Source organism: Enoplosus armatus, chromosome 23 (genome assembly GCF_043641665.1).
Source record: "Enoplosus armatus isolate fEnoArm2 chromosome 23, fEnoArm2.hap1, whole genome shotgun sequence".
NCBI lineage: Eukaryota > Metazoa > Chordata > Actinopteri > Centrarchiformes > Enoplosidae > Enoplosus > Enoplosus armatus.
This window is the reverse complement of record NC_092202.1, coordinates 10,789,553-10,813,323: the sequence shown is the minus strand read 5'-3', so window position 1 is coordinate 10,813,323 and position 23,771 is coordinate 10,789,553. Positions and strand designations below refer to the sequence as shown.

Sequence of the window (23,771 nt, the reverse complement as noted above, 5' to 3'; positions counted from 1 at the left end):
TGCTAAATAAAGTTTAAGTTCATTTAATAAAAGTAAACTATCTCGTGCTGATCAGCAAGGTTTATAGCAACGTTTAATGATTTCCTTCTTCAGCGGATTAACGCTGAGTCTCAGGTCTTGATCTCACAAAGCTTTAGATCATCAACCCTGGCATGCCATTTTTGTTCATGCAACATTCGTGAGTAGAAAAATTATCCCAGAATATAGCAGCCGTCAAGGTGCGATTCTTGAGAAATCTGCACCCCCGGGCGCCATGGATCTGAAACTGCTAGGAAGTAGCGTAGAAAACGGGCAGTTTGAAATGTTCAGGTTGGTGTGGTTCAGAGCTAATGCTCTCTGAGGAATGAGACAGCGGGAGGTGCGCAGTCATATGGTGCTGGACAGAGCAGCTTAATTGGAGAATGTGAGACAGACTGTTGCAGAGCTCACAAAGTAACCCCTGGCTTCATTTAGTGAGGAACATGGAGTGCAACCGTGATTTTGGCCCGAACTGGCAGCTCAGATGTCAACAATTCCTGTATATCATCTTCCTTTCAGGCCTTGCCAGCTGTTCGAAAGCTGTGTGCTACACCTTACATTATAAAAACAGAATAAACAACAGCACGGTCACATTCAGTGATATTCTACTGCTACTGAGCAAAAAATGACTTCTAAACTACAAAACATGCCTTTAAATCGTAGCTATATAGCATCAGAAATTGTTGAAGAAGTGCTTTTATTGATATACTCACGCAATACAGTCAGTCAATCGATATCCAACTAGTGCCACTACTGACAGTCATGGAGCCAGTTTATTTTCATCAACTGCACAGCAATACCTATAGCAAACACTGACTGTGGCTGCCCCAGACGGTCATGAAGAGCAAGCTCTCTGCTAATTACGGCCTCTCTATTAAGTCAGCATTGTCCGAGGTGGGCTGGGATTGTGGCCAATGCATGGGCATTGATAAAACAAATTAATTGATTCAGATACAGCAGACTTCTTGGCGAGAAAAACAACAACTTAAATATAAATAATATAAATTCTTATAATTCCAGGGCCAGAAACCTAAATCCTGCGATGCGCAGCATCTTTCCATCAGATGATGAATTTACCCCCAAAGAAACTGGTGACGGTGCATGATGCAGCGGGAGCCCTCGCAGAGCGTGGGCTAGACTCAGGTTGTCACTGCCCACGTCAAACCCTCCACCCCCTTCCACCAGACAAGCCACCACACCAGCAATTTTCCTCCCCTAGGACTCAGCGTGACCAGTGGAAATCTCAGCAGGACCAACAGGGAGCTGAGGCAGAACAAAGGCTCCAGAACTATGTGTGAGTGCAACAAAGGTCAGTTCATACAAAGCATAGAATACCAGAAGTAATTTGACTGCATGGTCAGACGTTATTATGCAAAGGCAGTGCGGTGTCTGATCTAAAGCCTGATAACTGATCCATAACTTTGCTTCCTTGCTTGCACAAAACAGCAGTCACTATTCCCCTGATCCATTTGCCTTTTTCGATGACGATGCTATGCTCTTTATCCTCAGGCAAGGTAAGTGGCTGGCGGCACAAGCAAGATCTCTGTGTAATGAATCAAGTGGAAACTCACTATCTGATCAAACAGTATGTAAATACCAGTGCCAGCTAAGACCGTAGACGGATTATGACACAGACATGTAAAAGGACCCGCACCACTCCCACACAGGAGCAAGACACCGACACTGAAAGAGACACAAAACAACGGCAAACCATGCCGCTGTGCTGTTTGTGGTCCTTTTGCATCTCTTTGTGGTCTTTTTGCATCTCTTTGTGGATGTTTTGTGTCTCTTTCTGGGACATTTTGTGGCCTGTGCCCAGTAGGCCCATTCAGTGATCCATCCAGGTTTAAGTCAGCACAAAAGACGTGCACCCAAATCATCGACAAATGTGGGATTATACTTCAGAATAACAGTATAATGTAGCTGCACTATATGCATGAGATGAATCTGCTATTGACGGTGCATAAATGGAAAAAGAAATTCAATCACACTCAGACTTTTTCCCAGTTGGAAACCTTTTAGTGATGAAGCATCCACTGCGTGTGGTGTATGCACAGAGGGCGACTGCCAAGTGTTGAATAGGGCACCAGGAGTGTGCAAGTCACTCTCTACTGATAGCTAGGGTTTGCTAATTAAATTACATAACGACATTCAATTAGAGTGAGATACGTTTAGGAGTCCAGGATGAACGGAATGCATGAGTGTCTGTAGGCGGTAGGAAACAAAGGACATACTGTACATCAGAAAGCACCTCAACTTCAAATGTCATCTGGCAGCAGTTTCATTGCTTCATTATTACAAAACCACGGAGTCCATTCGGAAGCTGATTACCTGACATGCATAATGCAAAAGATATGGCCATCTTTGCTGACAACAAAGAAGTGCAGCAGCTGAACCATATAATGCATTATATTCACGAGGTGATAAATTATTTGCAATATGGTCTACCTCACACACCGGATACTCCAGCGTGATGTCTATATGTCATATCTGAAATTGGCTCTCAGTCTCAGTTTTTCTACAACTCCACCTCCCTCCCCAACTCATCTAGGAAGCCTGTCAATCAATAATTCATAAGTCAGCCCTCCATAGAAATAATGCATTCCTTACACACAATTAACACAATATAAATTCCAGATGCAGAATGACGCCCACTGTCCACAGAAGAAATGGTGTTTAATAATATCTAAAGGATTAAAACAATATTTAAAAGGGGGCCTATGGCTGCCAGTTTAATTTAGAGATGATTCTTAAGCAAAGAAATAATAAAACAGAAACAAATGGTCGGCTAATCCAACAAAAACCCTGCTTCCTTGCTCTGAGTCAGCATAAAATACATCACACTTCACATTTAGTATGATTCAGAGAAGCAATGTTGTGCACATTAGTGGATGGCAAAAGAACTACACATGAAGACGACAAGTGAGAATTGTTTTCGGGTAGCCCTTTAAAAATGATCCTAAACTGAATGAGCAGTTGTCTGGAAGAGAAGTTGCTTCACTTCACACTTTAAGTTGTTGGATAAAAAGTGTTTACAGGCTGGATTCTATCACGCAGCTGATGCAGCAGCACAGCTGAATCCATACACCTGGTATTTACAGTGGGACTCAGAACAGCAAAGAGGGAAACCACTCCAGTTTTCCAATATTATGTCATATGAAGATGTATTTAAATGGAAGTCAACCTATAGAACTTATAGGCGTCCCATCTGGCCACAGAGGACCGACCAGAGATATAAAAAGGCCAGCGGGCTTCAAGGCTAACGGTGAAAAGGTCACTTAGAAATTGGCGTGAACCTCTTTACCATGCATTAGTAGGGATAGAAGCCGGCCCTGACCGAAACGCTTAGCAGAGCTTAGCTTTGAAGCTCAGCGCTTTTGAGTCTGCTGAATATATCTGTGCGCAGTATGGAAATGGAGTGGTTCCCTCTGTGGCCGAGACAGGAAGGAGAGCAGAGCCAACAGCACTCACCTTCCCAGAGACAGACAGAAAGGAAAAGGAACAGTAGAAAAAGAACTGTTGGCTGAGTCAGAGGAAACAAACATGCAAAAGGAGACTGAGCAGAACTGTCAACAAAGACTCAGGGGGCATGTATTAAAGAAGGATATTGTGTCATGAAGACAGGTAATGCTACAGAGCCCAGCAGGTCTTAAGGATAACATAATCATTTGTGCGCACAAATTATCATTCCCTCTGATTAATAATTTGTACTCTTGTACTACTTAATTTGCTCCCTGTAATTAATAATTCATGCCCTGAAATTACGAAATTGTGCTTTCAAATTACTCAATTCATTCCCTCAAATTAATAGCAAGCCAGTTCAATTTATTGCAGCAATAGGAACGGAAGTTACATATGTTTGTGACTTCCAGCCAGGAAAGAAAAAACACCCAGATGGTGTTTTAGTATAGGGCAGCCCTCAAACTACTGAACTTTTTCCTTTAAATTGAGATGTAACATTCATTCCACTTGTTCTTGTTTTCTAAACACTTCAGCACTCATTGTACTGTCTGTAGGTCAGCTTTGGCTACATGGAGCCCAACTGTATCATGTCACTTTGTAAAAGAAACAGTATTGTCAGATAAATGCAGATATGTATGGAAAATTCATGTTCACAACTTCTCAATTGAAATGATGAAGTTTTATCCCTGATACTTGCTGTGCTCTAAACAATGTGATGATATTTATTAACCTTTCAACTTACATTATCCTAACAAATGAGAAACATCTGTTTGTACTGGCATGTACACATTGCAAGCTTTGAAAATGTGATTTCTTTAACTGCACATTTTCACTACTTTAGTCTGCGGCCTGTAGTCAATGTCATAACTAATTGTGGCTCTATTAACCATAACATTCATTAAATGCTACCAGTGGACTATTACTGCACTTTAAAGAGTGACCATCGTCGTCTGCTGCAGTGATAGAAGCTTTTACATCGCATCAACAAACAGGAGAGATATTAGATAAAAGTGAGTAAAAGGGGTTGCCAGGGAAACAGAGCTGTAGAGTCTCAGTCTTAATCTTTCATCCATCAAAATATTGTCTTAAAAATGAGTCGCCGGCAGCATGTTACATTCCGCATCGATCCAAGGCTGGAAATCTGAGCAGAAGCCTTATCATACATATTCCACTGTTAAATGCTAAAAAAAATGATATACTAGCAGAACACAAACAAAAAGAGACAGCTGTTCACTGCAATAACATGTGGCTGTACAGAGGTTCCCGTCAATGACAGCTATCTAGGGATCCTCATTATTAAGATGGACAGGTTGTATACTAAACAAGGCAACAACATGCCCAAGACCTGCATCCATGCCACCATGGCTGTCAGGGTTATCAAAGACCATCAATCTCTGACAGAAAATAGCCCATAGCAGTGTTTTAGAGAACCTGGGCGACAGCAATGTGAGAGTGAGTGACAAGCAAACGTTAATCCTGCTGCTGGCTCAACAGCTTTTAGATGAGAAGTGTAGAAAGCGTTAGCAGCAGCAGGTGATCAAAATGCACTGCTGCTCAGACAGCACTCTGACTAAGTCCCTGATTAATTAGTGAGGTTAGGGCTGAGGCGTGGGAGGCTGGCGTGGGTGAACGGAGGGATGGATGAATGTATGTATGTATGTATGTATGGATGGATAGATGGGAGTAGGCGGCAGATGCGGTGGTGGTGGTGTGGGGTGGATGGGCATTTTCTAAGGGATGTCCCTGCACTGGTTTTTCTGGTGGTGGTTGGGCGTGCAGCGAGCCATCAATGTTGCAGTCGATCAATGACACAGTGAGAGGCCGCCAGGGACCTGGATCTCGGCTGGCAAATGGCTCAGTGGGTTTGGAGCCAAAGTGGGGGAGGTGCATGAGTCAGGGAGAGCAAAAGATCAGTCAGTGAAATAAAAATGCATGCAAGAGTCAAGATGCAAAATAATGTGTGCTGGGGAAAGAGCACCTGTCAATCTATCAAAAACATCCCTCTCCCTGACTTACAGTCTGCTGATGGGATTTACCATCCTCACACAACTTGTAATCTTCAGCAAATTATCAGCCATGCCCTGACGACAGACAGTCAAGTCAGTTCACCGTCTAAAAAGCCATATTAAATATTGACACCATGAAAGAGCTATCACTTTTTCTCCAAGAAATAAGAGCAATATTAAGGTTTATAAATCAAGCGTAAAACCTTAATCATTTTGATGGAATCAAAAGGGTCTAAATTTCTACTGACCAAGACACTCAGCAACATGTGTGGTGTTTATTTCATATTTATTTCATTCAGCGATATAAGATTCAACTGGTAAATGTAGGAAAATGGTGGAAATATTTGAGCATTTGATCATATTGCCTCTTCCTGTCTCAGTGATTCTGATTCTGCTTTTTAATTCACATAATCATAAATCATGTTAAAAGCCTGCTCCTGAAAACTAGAAATCCACCAATCCAATGCATTGGATCGATTTTAGTGTCCATACTGACCTTATTAACCAGATCTGATCCATATTAAATTTCATTTTTCTTTGTTAATGTCATTATGTCAGCGTTCCAGCTGTCAATCCCATTCAATCTGTCATGGCTGGCCAGAGGTCGCTGGCCTCATGTTACCTTAACCTCCTAAGACCTGGCATCCACATGCGTGGACATCACATTTTGGGTTATACCATAATACTTAATTCTGCTTATATGGAAATTCAAAATTGTCCCTGTATGCAGAACCACATCATGTCAACAGATGATGCTTAATTTTTATACTTATCAGGTCCCAATAAGCCCAAATAGCAAAGAGAAATTAAGATAGAGCTTGGGTCTTAGGAGGTTAAATAAAAATGATTTCAGCAAGTTCCATTCAGAGAGGTGCACAAATTTAAAATTTGGCAAAAAGAGACCACTGGTGTCAGTTACATACTGACTTGAGGTATCAGCTTTGGTGTTGGGAGAGAACGGGTTGAATTAGCGCATCCATAAAACCTACTTAGCGCATCCAACTGTCAATTCTGACATTTAGTTTTTGTCAGTTAAAAGTTTTACGCGACCACAATTTCTACACAAGCTGCCACATACATCAGACCAAAAATCTTGGTGTAGCTCTGGAAGACAAACTGCGCTATTACATCCATGATAAATGAAGACAAATTTAAATAATTGCAAATAGGATCATTTTTATTTCATGAAAAAGTGCAAGGAATCAATAGAAGTGCGACTGGTATGACTTTCAGTGTTGGTATTCCTGAGAAGAAGACAGGGCTACCCCTTCAATAAGGCTATGCTTTTTTCATACAGGTAAAGGTCTAAAGTGTAATACAACAGCAAACTCGAGGTACAAACACTGAAGTCATACAGACAAGCCAGTTCCAACTTCTGAGAAGCTATGATGAACGGCTGGGCTGAACATAGCTAAAGTGAATTATTACAGGCCATTACAAGTTCAGGAAGTGTTGTGTGTAAGGAGTTACAGGCCAACAGTCCAGCACAAAAAAAGCTCAATCTCAATGTAAAACACCTCACAGATTTCCAGGTTTGCGGAGACATTAACACTCTCTGGCATTTCCTCTGAAAGCCACTCTGACAGGCCCTGAAGAAGACATTCCCTGCTAGCTTTGCTGTGCTGAGGCCTGCCCTCCTCCCCCCCCCTCCTCCTCCACAATGCCGTGACACAGGATTAGCTTTCATTAGAGAAGGCGCTGTAATCAGCTTTGGAGCATAGCAGAGACGGAACAATGGAGGAGGCTGAACGGATCTGGAAGACAGGGTGCTATGGGTGCATGCTCGGCTGTATGCAAGCTATTCCCCCAAATGGCACCTGTGGCCATAACATGCACTTATTCCCCAGTGTTATGTGCTACGCCTAAAACACTGCTATCCTGACAAACACAGCATAAATGCAACATGCTGATTGCTTCACTTGTCATTTTAGAGCCCTAACACAAGTCCACCATTGAGCTGCCATTGAGCATTTCAGGGGCAACCAACGCCTATGGCCTGCCCTTATTGCCACTCGAAAGACAATGACAGAGAAAGCTATCTGACTGGTAGTTTGGACTAGTGAATCTGTGATTTCACCTATTCAGTTTGGTTTATCCTTAATTTGTTCTGTTCAAGCAATACCACGAGCTAACACTGATGCAAATCAATGCGCAGAACATATGTGCCATGGAACTTCACAAAGACTAAAACTGTCAACAGACATGATGTGACACGAAATGTGTGTCAAGGAGGATACTAAATAACTGGCCTATGCCTTTCACAAGAAAAAATACAGAGACAAAAATCCAATATTCTCATGAAGCCTAAAAGCAAATAAAGACAACTGATCACAAATCCAGATTGTCATTCATATTATGGTACCCTTAAGGTCTGTGTTATCATGTGTCTGGTCTCTTTCCACAGGGCTTCAAGGCTACAATTTCAACATTTTCTTCACATGGTGAACAGAAAGGTCAGGCAGCTAAGGAGGGATTGGTGGGCGTGCTTGAATTCTGGTCTGGATAAAAACCTGGCCCTGCACGTGCACAGAACCACCTTTGTGCGAGTCCTCCACCACTCTCCATCATGCTGTCAACTGGCGCTTGTATTGGGAAGGACTGACGACACAGGTCTATCGAGAACATATGTCCCCACTAGCCCTGGAGAGCTTCGCCTTTGCACAGGCAGCCACTTTACAAAGCGTTGTTGTTGGTGGCTTGTTCTGTAAGTGTGTAGTGACATGCAGACGGGTGGCTGGACACGACACAGATCCGCTGTGTGCAGTTCAGCTGGGGTTGCAGTTGTTGTCATAAAAAACAGAAGTTTGAGTTCAGAAGCTACACTACCAAGTTAAACATGTGAAACTCAATACTATAATGATACCATGACAGAAGTAAAAAATATATTGCAGTCTGCTACCACCAATTAAACTGGACAGCAGCAACTTTTGCAGAAGTGCTTTAAAATGTTGGTTGGTCATAAAATTCAGCTCTGTAAGCAAATTAGTTCTACATTTTGCACCTGGGATTCGTTTTTTAATGTTGCTTCTCAATGTTATCTCTTTCACTGCCTGCTACAGTCAACTTTCAAGAGCCATATTGTGGCTCCTTCTTTTCCAGCCCCTTTTAAATATTTCAATCCACACATGTAAACCCCCTAGAGAGAACACTGAAGAGGAATTTCTGCTTGCAGAACACATTTGCTGCAAGTATCAAGACGAATTATGTCTTGTTCATGGAGTATAACACTGAATCTTAATCTAGGATGGCATCCACATAAGATACCTTGAATATTATGAATATCTGGCAGGGTTATTAGGGAATAACGTTCTACACCTGCAAGGGGGTCAAGTCCTGACCCAAGTTGTACTACCACATCTCAAACTAGATCAAAACAAATTAGAAATGTGGACGGATGATAATTACATGACTCCTGACACAATGTGATTCAATACTATCACAATCTAATATAATACAATATGGTATATGAATCAATAAACATGTTGTTACGCTCAAGAAACTCCAACTGACTTCACTGTTTTCTGTACTCATTCACAGCTTGCCTCTGAGATAATATGCCTCAACAGGCGTGATCGCACCTCCCAAGGAGGGCTCGTTGGCAGCAGAGATGTTGGCATTTCTAGAATGCAATTACTAGACGCATACCGTGGGGATGAGGCCAGTCTATATTTGTACCCACACTTGGTGAACGGAGCATACAAGACTTGAGGCTGACCCAAATAAAACACTGCCTGAACTGTAGATAACATTCCTCATCATTAATTAACCCCCCATCCCCCCCTCTCTTCTCCTCTCAGCTAGTAAGGTTACCTGCTTGACTTGAAAGTGAATACCGCCCTGCCACTATCAAAGTGATCTGTGGACTGGGGCAAACCCTCCCGACCGTACAAGAATAGCCCCATGACACATGTGAATCGGCATTCCTCCGTGCTGTGTCAAAAGGAGAAGGGAGGGTCAGAAATTGCAGGAAAAATTGTATGCGTCTAAATAAATAAATAAAGCTAAAATATTGCATGCAAGAATTCAAGTACAATAAGACACATCTAATATTGTAACAACCGTCTTTCTGGCACCAAGTGTTTGTGTCCAAGAGATCCATGGTTGAGTTTTCATTTCTGGCAGACTGACTGTGGTTTTTCTGCGGACAGGTGGTGAGGCAATGGGATGGCGCAGCCAGCCACCTCCTCCCACCTCTTGCCAAGACAACAAGGCCCCCTAAGTCCCCTTCCTTTCTCATCGCTTCCTTTTCCCCCTTGCCCACGCCCACCTCTCAAGCACATCTCTGTATCTAGGCCATGACTGCGGGGGTGTGGTGGGTTCTCCTGCCAGCAGGGGCACCTGACTGCCAAGAAAGAAAAGCAAAAAATGGCACGGGGCTGGGATAGTAGGGAGGGAGGGCAACAAAGGAATTACTTCTCTAAAGACCAAAGGAATTCTGAGTCAGCAAAGGATATAACTCCTCACCAACCACACACACACACACACACACACACTCTGGTCTCGCCAATCCCAGCCCCCTGGAGGAGCGCTATATATCAGGAGAAGCTGTGACGGAACCCCTGAAGTAGCTGCTATTATGCAACCCTTCTGGGCTAAAAGTGACTGTAAAGTAAATCATCCTTCTCTGCCGCCAGCCTGACCTCCATATTGCAGAGAAAGCACTTTCAAAATTCACTAGCGGAGTATTATGCTGAAGGCACCATCTGTGCAGGCTTTACTAGCAGCCGTGAGATTAAAGGCAGTTAAAGCATCACATTCAAAAGCCATCTCTGCAGTCAGCGTCCAATCAAAGATAAGAAGTGTAAGTAAGGGCTAGGGCCTGTATAAAACTCCAGGTGCTGCTGGGTAGTGTGGGTCAAGCAATAGTGGGCTGCCTAGGTCGAGGCCCTGATCCCTTCAGGCCAAACAGGCCTGCTACAAAGGTCATGTGTCCTTGAGGATCAGGTCAGTGAGTAAGTTCAGGACAGAAAGGGACACTTGACAGCTTGACTGCCTGAAGGGAGTCTCCACTCCCAGACTCTCTTCTGCTGTGGTCAAAGGCCTCCTGCATGGCCTTCACTGTACATGTATATCTTTTTACATTTAGAGACCAGATACTGTGGCTCAGATTTTCTAAATTCTTTACTCCTGCAAACTTTCAAAGACATTCCCACTTGGTATGTTCCCCTTCCAGAGGCATCCTTAGCCCCAGTTTGTGCCCCTCATTACTACAATTTCATTAGAGTCACAGAGCTGAGCTTCCAGTTTTCCAGAAAATAACTACATGGTGATCTGTGAAAAACCCAGAAAACACTTACCGCTCTTCTGAAGGTATTCCCAGAATCCTCAAAGACTAAACATCTGGATGAAAAGAATTTCTCCAGTTGTGCCACTGATTCATAATCCAAACAAAGATGGTAGCCATATGAAGTGAAACAAAGTTTTTCTATCAGTTATACTTGTCTATATTGATATTACATTGTATCATTTTATATTTCCAATAAAATAACAGGTTTATATTATACGTGTTATATAAAACAGGAAAGGAGATGTGTCATTTCTAAATGCAAACAGAGACACAAAAGCATACGCTGCCATATATCATGTCAGTTTGCTGATTCTAAAACACACTATATTTACTTTCATCAAAAGCAAATAGGCTTCATAAAGACATCGCATGCAGTGCTGCAGCCTAATACTGTGGAACTACATAGCGCTGTACTGTATACACCATCTGTCAGGCTGAAAAGAAGTCCCTGCCCTCTTAACTGCTGGCTACGAAACAGACAGCACTCAAACGCAGCTTACAAGTATTGTCTGCCAACGTTACTGCCATGAAGTGTTTGAGATTGAAAAAAAAAAAACACATGAATTTGGTCTGGTGGAGGGGGAATGCTAAATTGATTTCACCCTGCCAATTGCTGCTGAAGTGCTGGCTTAAAATCACTTGGAGATACACTATCTGCCGGCTGACCGGCAGATTTGTACCTCGATTTGGCCGTCCCCAATGCTTGCCACATTCCTCCAGGGGGGATCAGATTACGTTCTATACAGGGAGACGAGCCTGAAGCATTATGGGTGTTTTGGTCTTACAACATGGGTCTGACACAGTTGAGCGGCAGTGCGAGCAAGCAAAGTGTGCAAAAGGGAATGAAAAGAAATGCTGAATGAATGGCAGATGGTGGCCTAGAGGAAGCATTGTAGTCATGGTCGAAAGCAGGGATGACAGAACCACAGCTAAAACTAAACAGAGGAAGGAGACAGGGAATATGTTGTCGGAGGGTGGCTGGAATACACGACAGAGAGACAGAAAATAGTTGAGCCAGTAAAAAAGAAAATAATCTGCCTCGTACAGTATGTTTCACATTTTTACAGGACAGAAAAAAAGACAGTGCTGACTGAAGTAGCTGTCGAGCCTCGGTAGGAGAGCTGTCAAAGACACTGTACTCTTTAGTCTTCTTGGGACTGGGTGTCATGGACGCGGACATTCCCAAAGTTGAGTTCACAGCAGTAACTGTGTGCCAGTGAGCGTCTGTGTCACTCATCAACCTTGCCAGTTTCTGTGGGGGCTGGGCCACTCTTATAGGCTTGCATGGTATAGCAAAGCAATGAACACACTGCCAAAGAAAGTGTCAGCTAGCGAGCATGCGTGTGTGTGTGTGTGTGTGTGTGTGTAGAACTGGGGTGTGACAACAGCATTAATTACCAACAATGGGCATACATCTTGGGCTCAGGAGTTCACACACAGTCGAGATTAGCTTGCTGAAACAACATCTCGTCTCTCACGGTTTCACGATTCAGTTTTCAAGAAGTTTAACACAAAAAAATCAGTGGAATGGGAGGCTCCTACTACGTCACTGAGTTTGACATTCTTTAGAGCCAGCATGAGAAAACATTTGCATGTATGAACGTGCACAGCAATGACAGCTAACTAGTGCATCTGCCACAGCCTGCTGAGAAACAGTATCTCTCTGCATGCAATCAATAAAGCAGAATGCAACCGTTTACAAGCGGCAGGCCCACTTGACAGCAAAAAAGATACAGCAGAAGTCCATGAGCCCGCCCTGTATTCTTAATGGTCCAATAGGGAGCGGGACGGCATTAAAGCTCAAATGATTGGTCATCGTAACGTACGGCTCCCCGGCGGTGTTTGGACAGGCACAAAATCAATCGGAGCCCTGGGACACACTAACCTCTCCGCAATCTGGCTAACAGAGGCACACCAAGAGCTCAGACTGATGAGATATCAGTTTGCAATGTGATCGCGCTCGCCTTGGCCTGGTAACTGTGGAGGCCAACTCAGAGTCGGCTTTACTTCCAGGGCGTTGTGTGACTGTCTGTTCTGCCTTGTGTTGCTGGCAAGCTACAGTCTGTCGTGGACAAATGCTCGCGTAAATTAAATCTAACTTTAACCCAAGATGAATTGACCTTGCAATTAGGAGCAGAATAATCCCAGAGAAGAATTTCACCTGGTGGTCCTTTTTTGAGTTGACCCTGGGGCCTGATTCAACGGACAAAAACAGCAAGGGCATGGTGACAAATGCACGCCACCTCTACAGTATGTCTACCCCCTACCTCCCTACCTCCCCACCAACACACACACACACACACCTCAGTCACGACTCTGGCTCTAGTCAGCCTCTGCAGAGTGTGTTTTGAGTGAGTGGGCCAGGCAGCGGTCCTCCTCCCTCTCCTCACCACGTGGGCGGGAGTGACTGAGAGGCCTGCCATCATCAGCTCAGGGGCAAACTTAACCCCTATTTGCCTGGTTGTCTCATGACACACTTTTAGAGATCCATTAGCAGGTTTTAGCCACAGGCAGAACCCCCCCCCACCCCCCCCAGTAAATTCATGCAAAATTCAGTCATAAGCTTGCAAGTACAAAATTAAGTTTAAATAAAGTCCTGATTTCTAAAAGTAAAAAAAAAAAGGTTAATAAAAATAAATATGTGGATGTGAAGCACGACAGCCAACATCAGGGAGCTCTGTCTTGTCTCATCACACAAATGCCAATCTCACAAAGCAACATCCTGCCAGGTCAATTATAGAACAAGCTGACACCCAGCGAAAGATTTTTTTTCCTATAGTAGACTAAGATAAGCAGACACCAAATTCACCACCAGTCAGGTTTCAGTCAGGTGGTCTATAATTAACACGTGTAAATAAACCTTGAGGCCTCGACTCACCTCCAGCTGTATTTGTATAGCTGGAGTTTCTCGCTTGTCCACACACTGGGTACTTTAGCAAGCTAACTAACAACACCTGAAAGAAGGGAAAAGCCCCCCCCCCCCCCGGTATGTCCTTTCACGCAGCAGGATTAACAGTGAATGAACAGAGGAAAAACAACGTGGCATATAATGCACTTATTTACCCATCTGTAATTAGGGCTTTCCTCAATTAAGCTCATTTTTGTTCATTTGCTTAATGGAGCTGAGAAATAAAAAAGAAAATCCTTACTGTTAAAAGGCTCCATGCAGAACCTGAGAGTAGCCTTTGCTTTGCACAGCAGAGTGAAAAATACAGTTGTGTTCTTTTTTTAAATGCCCTAAAAATACTAAATCACATTACAAAGCACAGACAGATGAAAAAAAAAAGGTAAAGTAGCTCAATTGCTCTTACTCTTGGCCCCACTGTTTCTCGAGCCTTTCATAAAGTATATCCATACCACTTGATTAAAAGTATTGATTGGCCTGTTAATTAAAAGGAACTGTGTATGCAACATGATCTCTAAACTTGCCCGATAAAATCTGTCCAGCAAGAGATTAATTTCTCAAGCCGCGGCTGAAATGATGAAGTGGTAAATAAAAAAGGTGAGGAAGTGGGGTTAACCCGTCCACTGCATTCTTTCATAGCGCAGCAAATAACAAGCTGGTAAACATGACATTCACTATGAGCCCCCCCCCCCCCCCCCCCACACACACACACTTCACTTCAAGGGTCTCCTGGTTTATAGTCAAAAGCTACCAGTGCTGAAAATGTCAAAACTGCATTCTAAAAGCTGAAGCCCGTCACTGACCAGAAACCGCTGGGCAACTCGTCTGAATGCCCAGAGCTGATGCCATGTTGGCTGACGCTGTTCTCTGTGCCTAATGCTTCAGTGATCAGCCAAACCAAACTGGCGCCAAAACAAACATGCAGTGAAATACAGTCCCACAACCAGAAGACAGCAGTGAGTTCTGTGAGAAACCCTGTTCAGCTCTGACTGCTGATGTGCTTTATCAAACACCTTGGGGAAAAAAAGAAAAAAGAAAAATCTACAATAATGACTGGACAACATTGTCTGAAATGAGAAAATTAGGCCTCACTGGCTGTCATTCCCTGGATTCGCTCCAATGGGTGCAATGGTTTAGGCTTTCTGGAGTCATTCTGTAAACAAGTCTGTGTTTGGGGTGTTCTGACATAAAAAGGCATAGTAAGGTCATCATAACAAACTCCCTCTGCCTCCTATAGCCAAGGTTTGACTTTATCTGTCAGGCTGCAATGTTGGATAAAGTGTACAGGTTGTATATTGCCTGCGTTTCTTGTATGTTCCCTGACACGCATGCCCACGTACTGGAAATGACTGGAGAAATCTGCATATTCATCAGTTCTTCATAGGAACAGGTCGCATTTGCATCAGCTCCAACGTGTGTGTGTGTGTGTGTGTGTGTGTGTGGGTGTCAACAAGTACCGATGCCTACATGATAGCAGAGAAGAGGCAATCTCGACTAGACAGTTACCATGAGATACTGCGCACCCTTTCCCGTGTCAGTCCCCCCCATACATGCGCCGAGTCGATGAGCCAACACAAGAGTTACAACATCCCTCCCCCTGCGGTGACTTTTCTCTGCTTACTAATCTACCATTTACAGGCAGCCCGCAGATGGCTTTACTCATTTTACCCATATTTAAATACAAACGACCGCCTGGCACAACACAGGAGTGTGTGTGTCTGTGTTTGCATCTGTCACACAGCAGCGTGCAGGGGCTTGTCCCAGTCCACCAAGACAAGTCTCCCATTTAGCATACAGGTATGTTTTCACCACAAGAAACCTCCTCCTTCTAATAGAGACAAGCATGGGAGGAAAACGGAGGCCAAACTACTGTGTGAGGTTTGTCCTAGATAAAAACGTTACCGTGGAGATCTTTTATTCGGAGGGGACAAAACATTACTCAGAACTGTTTCTCATTTGGCATGCGGTTTGAGGTGGCTGTGTGTGCATACCTGTGGGCTGGGGTTAAATAAATATTCAAGTAATTCAAAGTGTAAACAGACTGCAATTCCTTCGCTAATGATAAAGCTAGGGCTGTAAGGACTCATCCATTACACTGATGCATTGATTTTATGCAGATTTAACTGCATCAATCTGCAGTCTCGTTGTGGCATCATTTACTTTCTCGTTGGGTCAGCTTCTTCCCGGGTGTCGCCACACCACCAAAATTAACATTACTGACACTGTATTTCATAAACAAGCACTGCAGAACCCTGACCAGATCCCCACACTTTCCTGTCCCTAAAATGTTTATTTGCAATGTCCTTACAATGTACTACAAACAGGTAGATTCAGTGAAATAATAGACTATCTGAAGTCGTGGCCACTTTCATTCGCTTTCACTCCCCAAGCTTCCCACTCCCACACACACTCCCTCCCCTGACAAGTATTAATACGTTGAAATTGGTACTGTCACTACCAATACTAGTGGTACTATTACCGCTTTATTAGTACTGTTGAGATGGAAATGTGAGACGAACACTGTTATCATAGTTTCATAAAACGTTTTCTATAAATCTGGCAAATTATTTCATCTGTTCACTTTTATTTATACAGTAAAAAAGACAACAGGCCTCTAGATATGTTTAAAAGTAGTCTTTCAGCTTGGCACAGTTTTATGGGGCTAAGTGTTTCGTAAACTGTCAAAAAACATTGCCAACTAATTGAAACACCTTTTTTTTTCCTCCTGCAACATGTTTTAAATGTAATTCTGCTGTCTTTTTCTGAGTCACCTTGCAGAATAATGCCGGCAGCCTCACTTGTTTTATGACAAGTTTGTTGTTTTAGCTAACAGTTACCAAATTATGCAAAAAAAAAAAAGAAAACACACACAGATTGCTCCTTAATCAAACCATCATCCACTGAGTTATTAATTGAATTGTGTCTCTGTTAAGCCAATGATTCACAGCCCTCGACGAAGTATTTGTTCTCAGTTTTTGCTAAACAGCATTTGGCAAAACAACCCCATGACAGATGGTTTTCTATATCTGAATTCTTAAGAAAATCTGCATTCTCAATTAACTAAAAGTGACCCAAGTTGTAGCTAATGTGCATGCATGTGTGCATGAGTGAACTCATGGCTGCATGGCCAAGCTCTGCCCTCTACGTGGGACTCGACTGGCCTCTAATATATCCCAGCAACCCAGTTGCTCCCAGTTCACTGGGTCGCTCCTCCCCCACAGTCACTGTACTGGGTGCCCAACATGTAGTTACATGTGTTGTAGGCACTGTATTGATTGATTTGTGACTGTGCTGCGACCAGCTCCAGAGAGGGATCTGATGACACACGACTCCCGTCTCTGTTCCAAATGGCTTTTGTTAGCCACTGTAGCTGATAAAAGGACCATGTGTTGGTGTCTGCCAGCCATGAAATGGGAAATGCTGAGGGTTTGTTTATACAGAGGCTGATTTTTACCAAACACAATAGCGCAATATTATGATCTATGGCTCACAGATGCCACCGTGGGCACAGGCAATCAAGAGTGGAATTTTTCCTGTTTGGTCCTCTGCAAAATGGGACTTTGGTGGTTGGAGAGGAAAATGTGGTGCATGTAAGTCACCTTATGAAGAGCCACAGTAGTAGAAAGCCACTGTAAAACTCCGCCCAACAACAAATATGCTACAAAAATGCTGACAAAACTGTACTGGTTCAAATGTATCAACAGTGTGAGTTCAAAGGCTTGCAAATCCCCAAACTGTATTCATAGGCTTAGCAACAATCTGAAAATGCCAAGGTAGGTAAACAGTTTTTCTCCCCCTATTGCTTTATCAAGACCAAACATCCATTTGTTCACATGAATTAGCAAGAGCAGCAGCTAATGCATGGAGTCAGATTACAACCTCTGAGCAGAGCCGCCTTTATCCCCCTATATGGAGCTTAATCTGTCCAAATCCACCGCTTTGCTGTGCCCTAAATCCACAACAGAGCCTAATTCCTCTTTAATCTAATGAGCGGTAAAGGTGCACTTACTCAGGTTCAGAATACCACTGACTGCGTATCTGAGTGTCACATCAGACGTAGTTCTTCCCTACTATGCCGTGATGCAACACATTGTTGTCAAAAACCACAAAAAGAATCTCCTCCGTCACAGCAGACCAGGCAAGTGGATACACGACAGGCTTTGATCACTTGTTTGGCTAATTTCTTGTCACTTGCAGTTTTGGCTGTAGGCGACATTTCCAGGTCGAGCTGTTTTGAGTGGACTGCTGTCAGAGGATGCTGAGGAGGAGGTGGCCGGACCCTCCAGCCACCAGCACCCAGACTTCTTCACATGCCAAAGGGACATGACGGCAAACAGGGAGGGGGCATCCCTGAAGACGAACTGAAACTGAGGAAACTGACTTACTCTGACTGGCTCTTTCTTATTCAGAAAAGTTTAAAAACACAGAGAGCAAATGCCTCGCACACCCGACCTAAATCTTGTGAGCTCATTGTTCGTGACAAGGTTGAAGTCTGGAAAGCCAACAATGAAAATCAATTGAGGCAAGCAGCTGAAAGCCACGCCATTCAGCAAACTATGCAGAGTGGTTCAGACTTAACAATAATGGTGATCATGAATTTTTCCTTCAGCAAGTAATTTACCTTGATTGGGCATGATATTGATAGTTTGCTATTTAAGCACCAGCTCTGGGGCAGCAGATCAAGCACTCCCTGTTCACAGGTCAACTGTCTAACCAATCACAGGCTCTGATTAACCAGTCTGCCTCTTGAACACAGAAGCAGCGGCCAGCAAGATTATGTTCACACTTTCACCTTTTAGTGTAACTGCATATGTATGTAGGGCTGAATCCTTTGTATTTTGCTGCATGTTGTGGTGGCATAATAATACTTATTAGCAGTATTAGTATTATGAAGTGCTGCAATTAATGATTACTTTTATTATCAATTAATAAAATGTCCGTCCCAATTTCCTAAAGCCCAGTATGACATCTTTAAATTGCTTGTTTTGTCCAAACACCAAAGATATTCAGTTTACAGTCACGTAAAATAAAGAAATGGTAAGAGATAATAAAAGTTTCTGTCAATACATTTTCTGTCGTTTTCTGTCATCTCAGCTGTAGTATTATGTTCTGGCAAACATATTTTTTTGATTTCGTTCCCAAAGACGGATTAGTAGTTGGGATATTTATTTTGACCAAAATAATAACCGTATTTTAGCCATAATAGCGCTAAACAAAAGAGGCTGTACTCACTTTTTCCATTCACCCTCTCTAGAGAGTAAGTCAGGAAATGCTCAGCATCTACCATGAATGGATCAAATTCTTAGGCAACACTCACAGAGGAGATCAATTCTATCCATTTGAGAAAAAACAACCTAACAGAGTGAATAAATTGCATTGCAATGGTCAGTATCTTTGTATGCTCACAATAAACGCTTACATTTTTGGGCTGACAGTCAAATTACATTGCAAACACCCAAGGATATTGGAACCCCAAAGGCATAACGACAGTTTGATGTCATCTTGAGTGCTTTGTCTGTGTCCCACAGAGCAGCAGTCATACGCCATTACTCGCTCTTGATTAAAATTGACTGCCTGCAGAAGAAGAAATTAACACCAAGGGACTTCTGACAACACCAAAATATGGCTACTTCTACTGAATTTTTTACTTTACAAATTACAGACACAGCAGACTGGCACAGGATTAAAATCACAAACAGACTCCACAGTCATTATAAATCACTTAACTTTGCCATAGTAATCCTATTCCCATACAAATAAAGCTAATGACAAGGTTTCTGCATGCTAATGAGGAAATATTACTGTGAATGACAACACCCCGAGGAAGATGGTAATGTTATACCTCTGTATTACACTGTGTCTGTACCTGATAAGAAAAAAAACAATATGATGGCACACATGCCAGATTATGGACATTTAGCAGAAATGTATGCAGGTGATCACATGTAAAGCAAGGATCGAGTATGTGGCATTACTTGTTCTAATGTTCTATTCTATAAATGACTTGGCTATCCAGCTGGGATCAGTGGCTGGCATTGCGCCGCTGTCACCACCACCACCTCTCCAACCCACGCATGTCTGAGCATGGGGGCCTCTCTCCTCAAAAGTCAAATGTCAGATGTTATCCATCCCCACTCATACAGAAGGTCCCAGCACTACATCGAGGGCTCTCTGAGGCCCTGCTTCTAAGCTGGCGTCGGAAAAAACACCATTACTGAGCTTGTTTCGTCTTGGAGCGTGGTGGTCGTCAAGGGACCATATTACTAACCATTTATTTATTCTATATCTAACTGAGGGTAGCTCTAGTACAAGTTATCATTCAGTATACAACTGTAGAGAAAGATTCTGTTTCCACGTTCAAACGTAGGAACAGTTTATTGGCAGTAATTACATATTCAAAAGACTAGCAGCTGCAAATACTCAATATGTTGATTTAAGATACACGTTCAATGGATGATGCATAATAATGGCTAATTTGAACTTAAAAAAATGAATCAGCAATTATAATTTTGATCATCGATTCATAATTTAAGTAGTGTTTTAAGCTAAATTTTTGGAAAACTTCAATGGTTTCAGGCTCTCTACTGAAGTGAAGATTTGTTGGTTTTCCTAATTAAAAACATTTCATGGACCAAAGATTAATCGACAGGTTGACCAGTCATAGAAATAGTCGTTAGCTGCAGCTGACCACAAGATCTGACAAAATAATCAGGATTATCATTTGAGTCACAACATTATCCTTATTCAGATGCTGCTGAACCAGGTAAGCCTTCAAAAATGAATGCAAAACTGCTGCACTGGTCAACCGACATGCAGGAATTCTGAACTAACAAACAAGTGATGGAGTTCATTAAACGTAGTGGTCACATACTGGAATTTGCTCGTATATTTCAGTTTCTTTCTGTCAGGGATAAAAACACGATGAAAATGATGCAACTTCTCCTGCCTCAGCTGATTAAACTCTTATGAGTAATTACTATGTGGCCGTGGCTTTCAGGAGCATTACGATAATGCATTTTGAAGACAGGTGGATGCAAAGCACTCACGATAAGTTGGAGTGACACCTTGTAGCGGGGCAAACCAGGCAGCTGAAAACAAATTACTTCACACCTATAGCCTGCAGTTATTTTGGAGAGGTGCTTTGTACACAGCCAGCGTCTGTGTTGTCATAATACTGATGCATTACCAAAACACAGACTTCTTGAAACTTGATGAATGAATAATGAGTTCAATTTACTTTGCTGATCTCAACATCAGGTTTGAGTGAGCCCTTGAAACCGGCTCTCAGATTCCCTGACAGCCTCTCTAATGACTAATCAATACATTTTAACCTGATTAAGACCACTGCAGACCTTCACTAAGCAAGAGGAGGGATGCACTGAAAAATACAGTATTGAGATGTGCAATACAATGGCATCTCCTCACAAAGGGAAAGAAGTAGCTTCAGATCCACAGAAACACGACCTGCCACGTCTCCCAGTGATATTGTGAAATCTCTTCAAAACCCGTACTTGTCATATCTATTTTTCATTGCCCTTCAAGTTGGTGAAGACTGTAGGGGGGTGATCTCTTGCAATATTCATTACAAGACATGGTTTGACTCTCTTTTAACACTCAACCCCCCTTTTTATGAGCAAAATGTAGCCATAACACAACTGGTTAGCTGTGTTCTTGCCACAGAAATTGTTGCAGTTATCATTTTGTTAAACATTTTTTTTTTCCGTTTCAAATGGCACAAGCTAAGCCTAAGAAAGCAACGAAGTGGAACTATATTAGAGCTTAGCGAGCCTGAGCTCAGGCGTGCCTTTAATATAATGTACAGTCAATGATTCCAGTCATGGTCTTTTGAACACTGTAGCATAGTCTTTCTTCCTTCTCCCAACAAAATCTTAATGTTTAATGGTCAGCGGTGATCTGATCATTTCAAGCAGTTGAACCCTAGCAACTAAGCCTGAATAAAAATTGCTCAACAATTCCCTCCTGTGCTTGTGCACACTGTGATCGCTGCACACGCCTGTTGTGATGTACTAGAGCTGGAGAGGGTAATGGTTGCAACTAGTGCTGGATCAAAACCAGCCAGTGCAAAATAAACACATTCTGTCATCTTGCTTCTGAGAAAAAGGCTTTGAATTTGTCTTCCAGCATGAGAAATGGCACCTAGAGTGGCATAAAGTGCTCATATTTTAAAACAGGAACAGGCTTTTTAATACTGCAACTTAAGTGCAGTACTGCCTCCAAGTCACCATGAGATGACAGCTGACATGAAACTGGGCAGGCTACATTGCTCCTACTCCGTGTTCAAGGGGTAGGTCTTCTCGATTATGATCTTTATTGCATTCTTATGGTCGATTGCAAAGGTGGAATGTCAGACCTGTAAACACAGAAGGCAGGAAGAACCACCCCATATGGCACGAACACTGCAAGCACACGATGAACACCCCCCAAATGTGAGATTACAAAACACAGGCGACATCAAGTGCTATTATGCAATGGTGAGAAAGAAAGAAAAAAAGCAGCCTTGGTAAAACTATGCTTGGTGATGCATGCAAAATGAGGGGAAATCGCCCTTGGGTTGAATGCAATGGTTGTGCAATATCTACATGCATACTGTAAAGCTGTGCACTGTGTGTACTGCAAATCAAATGATCATGCATCTGTCACACCGCTGGCTGTATTCCTCTCTAATGAAAACAGTGCACGTACAGACGAGCTGCTGTATCACGCCTCACAGGCAGAACTGTGGCACATTTCTAGAAGGTAATTCTTGCTCTGGTCTACAAACTGGAGTTACCCTCACTTCCTAGTTTACTGCTGCTGTCATAGCTCGGCTAACACCCTTCTTCCTCCATAGCCAGCAAACAATTTCAGACTACATTTGCCGCTGCTGCTGCTGCTGCCGCCGCCGCCGCCGCCGCCGCGACCGTGAATTCTTCAAGTCTGCTTGTGCTGGTCAGAGGGAGAGCTGTCGCTGCGTCTCGTTACAGTGTGGCAGGAACATTTACACTTACATTTCACCACCCTGTCCGTCGTAGATAACTTCGGTTCATCATTCGGCTTGTTTTCGGACATTTCCAGTGTGATATAATATTGAGATATAGCAGAAATGAGACTGAAAAACGGGTCCCCGCGTTGCTCTTGCCGAACAACTCTTGAGTCTATCCGAGAAAAGAGACCGCAGTGATCTCACTCGGTCCTATCAGCGGCCAAAAATACTTGCAACAGGGTTACAATTTCACTGCTGGTGCTGTAGGAGCTGCTCTGTCTGATTTACTGTTACTCTGTATCAAGTTGTCGGGGCGCAGTGCGCAGGCAAACCTGCTATCCCACAGGACCCGCCCCCAGCTCACACGACTCTTCCTATTGGTGGAGAGCGGCAAGTTGCCACTCTGCCTGTACATTCACTTTTATCAAAGGGCTGCTTCTGTGTCAATCTGGGCTGGGATGAATAACTGGTATGAATAACTTATAATAAAGTTATGATACATTTGTCGCTGGGTGTGCAAAATAAATAATTGAATGATTTCAACTTTTTGCCCAAGATATGTTCACGAATGCACACAGATCATGCATTACGTTTAGCACAAAAATGATCTATACATACATGCTTGGCTTTGATTGAAAATGTATTTGGACCCGGGAAATACATTCTGAGTATGGAAGCCTATTTCCACCACACACACACACACAAAAATAATGAATAAAACAGAAAGATAGAAATGCTCTTAATTTGTAAGACAATGCACATTAATCAGCACTTTTGTAAACGTGCCAGTTAGCCAGCTGGATCATTTTCAACTGCAGTTCTTTGGCAAGATGTTCTAAAATTAATGATTGTGAATAGTTTTGATTTACTAAGTCAAGCTTATGAGATAAACAGTCAAAATGATGAGATAGTAAGTAAAAAATTATGAGACTGTAACTACAATATTTTGAGATAGTGAGCCAAAATGATGACATAAAAAAGTCAGAATTATAATATAGTGATTAAACAAATTAATTTACCATGAACATTTTCATTTTCCTGGCCATATTTTCATCAGTTTGTTTTCTTTTACTGGAACTGAAATGGACCACTCAAAAAAATTATCTCACC

The 23,771-nt window shown here is 42.7% G+C and overlaps 1 protein-coding gene across 3 annotated transcripts in view; it reads right to left on the bottom strand.

Moving 5' to 3' along the window:
• The window catches only part of LOC139305530 (protein phosphatase 3 catalytic subunit alpha), a 62,050-nt gene extending 39,114 nt beyond the window's left edge, over window positions 1-22,936 (bottom strand). For all 3 annotated transcript variants that reach the window (XM_070929407.1, XM_070929406.1, XM_070929405.1), the window contains exon 1: window positions 22,687-22,936. In XM_070929407.1, coding sequence (XP_070785508.1) covers window positions 22,687-22,747 — 61 coding nt within the window. In that variant the 5' untranslated portion in view covers window positions 22,748-22,936. The remainder of the gene's footprint in view (window positions 1-22,686) is intronic.
• Window positions 22,937-23,771: the final 835 nt, after the last annotated feature.